Source organism: Bos grunniens, chromosome X (genome assembly GCF_055505025.1).
Source record: "Bos grunniens cultivar Pamir isolate PY7600 chromosome X, Bosgru_T2T1.0, whole genome shotgun sequence".
Lineage (NCBI taxonomy): Eukaryota > Metazoa > Chordata > Mammalia > Artiodactyla > Bovidae > Bos > Bos grunniens.
The window spans coordinates 2,496,632-2,501,513 of record NC_141194.1 but is presented as its reverse complement, the minus strand read 5'-3'; the positions used below and the strand labels follow the sequence as shown (position 1 = coordinate 2,501,513).

The window sequence follows — 4,882 nt, the reverse complement described above, 5'->3', positions numbered from 1 at the left end:
GTCAGGACTGACGGGAACACTAATTAGTTTCCACCCACTTGTGGTCATTCCTGCTTCTCTCCGATGACTCTGGTCTGCAAGATTCCTGCAGGATATGGCTTTCTCACCAAAGCTACTTAGCATTAATCAAGCAACCCACTTGCGATTTAATATGGCTCCAGAGAAGAGAAATAAGCTAATGGAACAACAAAAGTTCTCTAGTGATAGAATGTAAGTTGTTGGGGCAAAAAAACCATTACCTACAAAATGTGACAGGTATGAAATCACCGTGTGTCCTTATCGATTTATTTAATGCAGCACCATTAATAACCAATGTTTTTCACTTACCCCGAGTCTGATTTGAAATGCATAGTTTTCCTCAAGGAAGCTAGTCATCTGGGGGAAGATGAAAAGGACAGGAAATAAAGATTCACAGATTACTACCATTCCAAAGGATTTACAAGGCTGGTTTTGTGGTTTGTTTTTAAGTAAGAGATTATGGAAAATATTATTTCTGGAGAAAGAAATTTTCAATAAGTTGATTTGCTTACTAATAGAATATTTACCTATCGGGTGAATGATATATTTAGGAAAAAGTATATAATTCATTTACCAGTTTCGATGAAATTCACAACATTTTCCTCTTCAATCCCTTTCTCTTGAGTCAGCTCCTTGAACTTCTGCAAGCTTTCGTCTTCAATATTTACTTTAACTGAAAAATACCATGCAGAAAACAGAATGTTTACCTCTGAGATCCCAGAGAAATTCCTCAGTGCAGAAAAAGTAGTTGAGTGTGCAAGTCAGATCTTGGCTTGTTACAAATTAAGCCTCAAACAATTTGTATTTCCCATGACACAGAAATCTGCTGTCTGTCTTAGGAATTAATTTCTGTCCAACTGTGTGGCTAGATCCCCAGCAGTATCAGTAACAGGACCCTTAGAGACTCGCAGTAGCTCAGTGAATTTGGGGGCCCATCCATCACAATGAGGAAATGACCTGCTCCATGACCAGCTTCCCAGATATCTGCAGCTGCCACTCAGGTCATGTTCTGGACCCAAATAAATAGGAAACAGGATTCTCCCCTGACAGAGAGACGTGTTCACCACGTCATACATGATAATGGGACACGAACTATTCTGTAATAATACACCGCTCTACCCTATACCTTTCTTGGAGTAGACGCCTGATATCTTGTTGGTTCCATACCTCTCCCACTTCTCACTAAGAAGGTGCTTCACACTTCTCAGTGTGGTTATTTGGGGGTGTTATCAGTGTTCATAAAAACAACACATGTGAACATTTGAAAGGGATGAAGTTTTATTATAAAAGTTTCTGTTCCAAGGCTTAGAGAGTACTGAGAAGCTGGTATCAACTGAGGAAATGGAGAGTAGCCTCATTTTAGCCATGGCTTGACATTAATTGAGGTGTTTAAAAAAAACAAAACAAACAAAAAAACTAAAAACCATTGTAATTTTCCTCCCATTAAAATTAAAAAAAAAATTTAAGCTGTTTTTAGTAAAATTCAGTTAATTTCGAAATTTCCACAGGTGAGAACCATTTTTAAATTCCTGATGATCTGATCCCCATAGGCCTACAAGCTCCTCTTCCCTGGTAGATTACTTTCCAGAGTCCCTAACACCGTGAACGAAAAGAAGTGGGTCCCATAGACTGAGTAATGGATATAGTCAGCATATCCTGATTCTATGGACAAATATACAGACAAAGGAAATGTTCCATGATGGTGTCCATGTGAACAGGAGGATGTCATACGTACCAAATAGTCCAGTCAGTACTGTTTTCTTGCCGTGCTCATCCACGTTGGTGTTATGTGCTACTAGAATGTTGTTGGACGCATGACTAACCTCAAATACATTTTTACCCTCGTCTGTGAGAGAGAGAGAGAAAAGATACATATGTACAACCTTGCCTTAATATCTTGTCAGTTGGATGTATTGTGACATTTTGAGTGTAGCAGCAACGGTACGTGCCATATAGATCTCTGTCTAACTCCGCGGGTGAGCTGAACGCGATGGTCGTTATGGCCCCGAGCGAAACAGACAAGACTTTTCTCTTTCCTAATTTTCATACAGTTAATTGGATACACTTAAGTTGTAGTCAAATATATACCCTTTAGGCCCCATAAAAAGAGGAATGTATTTTGGGGCTGTTATGGCACCCCACTCCAGGACTGTTGCCTGGCAAATCCCATGGACGGAGGAGCCTGGTGGGCTGCAGTCCATGGGGTCGCTAGGAGTCGGACACGACTGAGCGACTTCCCTTCCACTTTTCACTTTCATGCATTGGAGAAGGAAATGGCAACCCACTCCAGTGTTCTTGCCTGGAGAATCCCAGGGACGGGGGACCCTGGTGGGCTGCCGTCTATGGGGTCGCACAGAGTCGGACACGACTGAAGCGACTTAGCAGCAGCAGCCGCAGGGATGTAAGTGTTAGCCAGCATCCCCACGGCTTTCAACAGAAGCTGCCTTGATGATTGAACTCAGGATCATTTCCTTGGATTTATGTTCATCCACTGAGCCTTGGATATATTAAGATGTTTTAAGATTTTTTTTTTGTTTGAGTGAATGATACTGATGTGCATACTTAAGACTCCTGAGACATCAGTTCATAAGGTTGTTGTAAGTTATGTGTGAGAACCATATGAAATACAGGTCTCCACATGCTATATCATTGGGTAACACTCATAATTGGGTGGAGACCTCCAAGCCATATGTTTGAACCCTTGTCTCCTGACAAAATAAAATGCTTGGAGATCTTATGGACAGGAGCATGCTCACTCCTCTGACTGTTTGTAGGAGTAGAATTCAGCTGTGTGGGATTCCGGAAGGAAGTTGTGCCAAGATTTCCACCCAAGCATACTCTGACCAGTGAAACAGTCATACTTACAGTCAACAGCGTAAGTGCCATCCTCTTGCTTTATTCCCGAGACGTGTTTATATTCCCATTTTCCCTTGTGTCTTAAAAACAAAAACACATTCAAGCAGGTGGATTAAAGTCATGAAAAAAATGGATATAAAATTAGGATTTTCTTTGTTTCTTCCCAAAGATTAAGTGTGACAGGTAAGCTTAATGCCTGTAATAATGTGACCTTTATTTTTTTTTCTTTTTTTTTTTTTTTCTTTCCCGTCCCCCAGTCCCTGCCGAGTCGGCTCCTGTCTTTCTCTCTCCCACGCTGACGTGACGACGTAGCCTACGCCTCGGGACGCACGCCCGCGGGTTCCGCTATAATGTGACCTTTAAAAGAGAGGAAACATGTTCTCTGAGGGCAAGTCAGTATCAAGTGACAAGGAGGGCTTGTCTATTAAATCTGAGCCTTAGTTCCAAAGATAAACTTCAAATACAGGGTAAATCATGTTTAAAGCAGAATATGGAAGAATCTAGAATTTTAGAAAAATAAAAGAATACCTGTTTTTAAAAAATACTTCCTGTAAACAGATGGTTGTCATCGTGACAGACCTTGGGTGTTCTCATAACCTGGGAAATAATTGATTAAATAATAGGGGGGGAAATCACCCACTTAGGAAAAGAAATATTTAATTTTATGAAAACACACACTCTTCTTCTATCACAGGACTATAAGAGGATTAAACACTGAAAGACACAAATGTTAAGACCTATACACTTACAAGGAAACACACAAGTACACATGATATGCTTATGTGACATAAGGAGATTGTATATGTGTCCCTCATCGCTTTAATGAGTTGATGCGAGTGGAGCTTCTGGAACACCCCGCCCCCAAGCAAAGGCTCCAGGAGATTCCCTGGAGACTCACAGCGGAACTGCACCCCCAGCTCAGAGACCCTGCTCAGCCCCACAACTCAGGGTGTCATGGTCTCAACACATCCAGAGAGCTCCCTGCAGATGGGGGAGACACACCCTCCCTGAAGCTCGGGGTTTACATGTGTTTTCCTTCTGGGTGATTTTTACTTACTTGACAAAGAAGTAGAAGTCTACTGTGCCCTGTTCATCATCAAACAGAAGTTTGTGGAGGTAAACCCTGAATGGCCCGTTGGGCTTGATCTTCCCCAGGTTACTGGATGCAATGTAGGCGGTTCTCCATTGCCCTGAAAGCTAACAGTAAAATTCCCCTCAGAAATTGTAGTCCTTGTCCTTCTCTTTCATCCAGCCTCATCAGGCATGAGTTTCCCATCAGTTTTGCAAGTCAGAGACATAATCAGAACTGACTGAAAAAAAGGAGGGTTTATAAAATAAGGGAAAAGTGAAGTTAGAGGGAAAGAAGCAATTGAGACATTTCTGAGAGAGCTTGAGCTCTGATGTCAAATGCAGGATCTCGAATCCAACAGCTGTTTGGCTGATCTGTTACTAGAGCAGAAAAAAAAAAAGTGCATAAGAGGCAACTAATACACAGTAGAGATGAAACAGAACAGGCATAGAGCCCGTAAATAGAGCAGTGTTGAGATGGAGGGAGATGGCTCACATTATGGATCCACAATAACAAAATCACAAAAGGAACACACACACACACACACTCTCTCTCTCTCTGCAAGACCTCCTCCCAGATCAGACCATCCCTGGTACCTCTGAGAGACTTGGCTGAGCTTCCTCTTCTTGGGCAGCACAAATCACACCAAGAAGTAGACTCAGGAACAAAACCTTCATCTTGAGGCTCCCGTGGTCTTTCTTCTGTCGAGGCTGAGGGTATTCCAGTAGCTGGAGAGGATGGAAGCTGGCGCCACTTTTTATAGGGCTGATATGTTGGCGTGACATGTCATGAACCAATGGTTGTTCCTCCTGAGACCAAGGTTACACAGGAGTCATCTTCAGTATCCTGCTTGGCAGGAGCCATCTTTTATGTAATTTCATCATTGTTATCATGACGATTGTTTTAGGAGAAGCTTGAGGGAATCTGGACATCTGACCT

At 42.1% G+C, this 4,882-nt stretch overlaps 1 protein-coding gene across 1 annotated transcript; it reads right to left on the bottom strand.

Annotated features, from left to right (window-relative positions):
- Positions 1–584: 584 nt before the first annotated feature.
- Positions 585–4,673, bottom strand: LOC147339697 (odorant-binding protein-like). Its single transcript, XM_086388847.1, has 5 exons — positions 4,540–4,673; positions 3,932–4,071; positions 2,884–2,954; positions 1,754–1,864; positions 585–691 (listed from the first exon to the last, which is right to left on the bottom strand). Exons 1-5 carry the CDS (start codon positions 4,618–4,620, stop codon positions 585–587), a joined length of 510 nt encoding a protein of 169 aa, XP_086244973.1. The 5' UTR covers positions 4,621–4,673.
- Positions 4,674–4,882: the final 209 nt, after the last annotated feature.

Bases quoted from the DNA above. Each gene is read 5' to 3' on its own strand.
- LOC147339697 (XM_086388847.1), bottom strand. From the start codon at position 4,620: ATGAAGGTTTTGTTCCTGAGTCTACTTCTTGGTGTGATTTGTGCTGCC. The intron at 1,865-2,883 runs GTAAGTATGACT...TCTCTCTCACAG, and splicing joins TGGCACTTACGCTGTTGACT to ACGAGGGTAAAAATGTATTT. The intron at 692-1,753 runs GTACGTATGACA...GGTATTTTTCAG, and splicing joins AGTACTGACTGGACTATTTG to TTAAAGTAAATATTGAAGAC.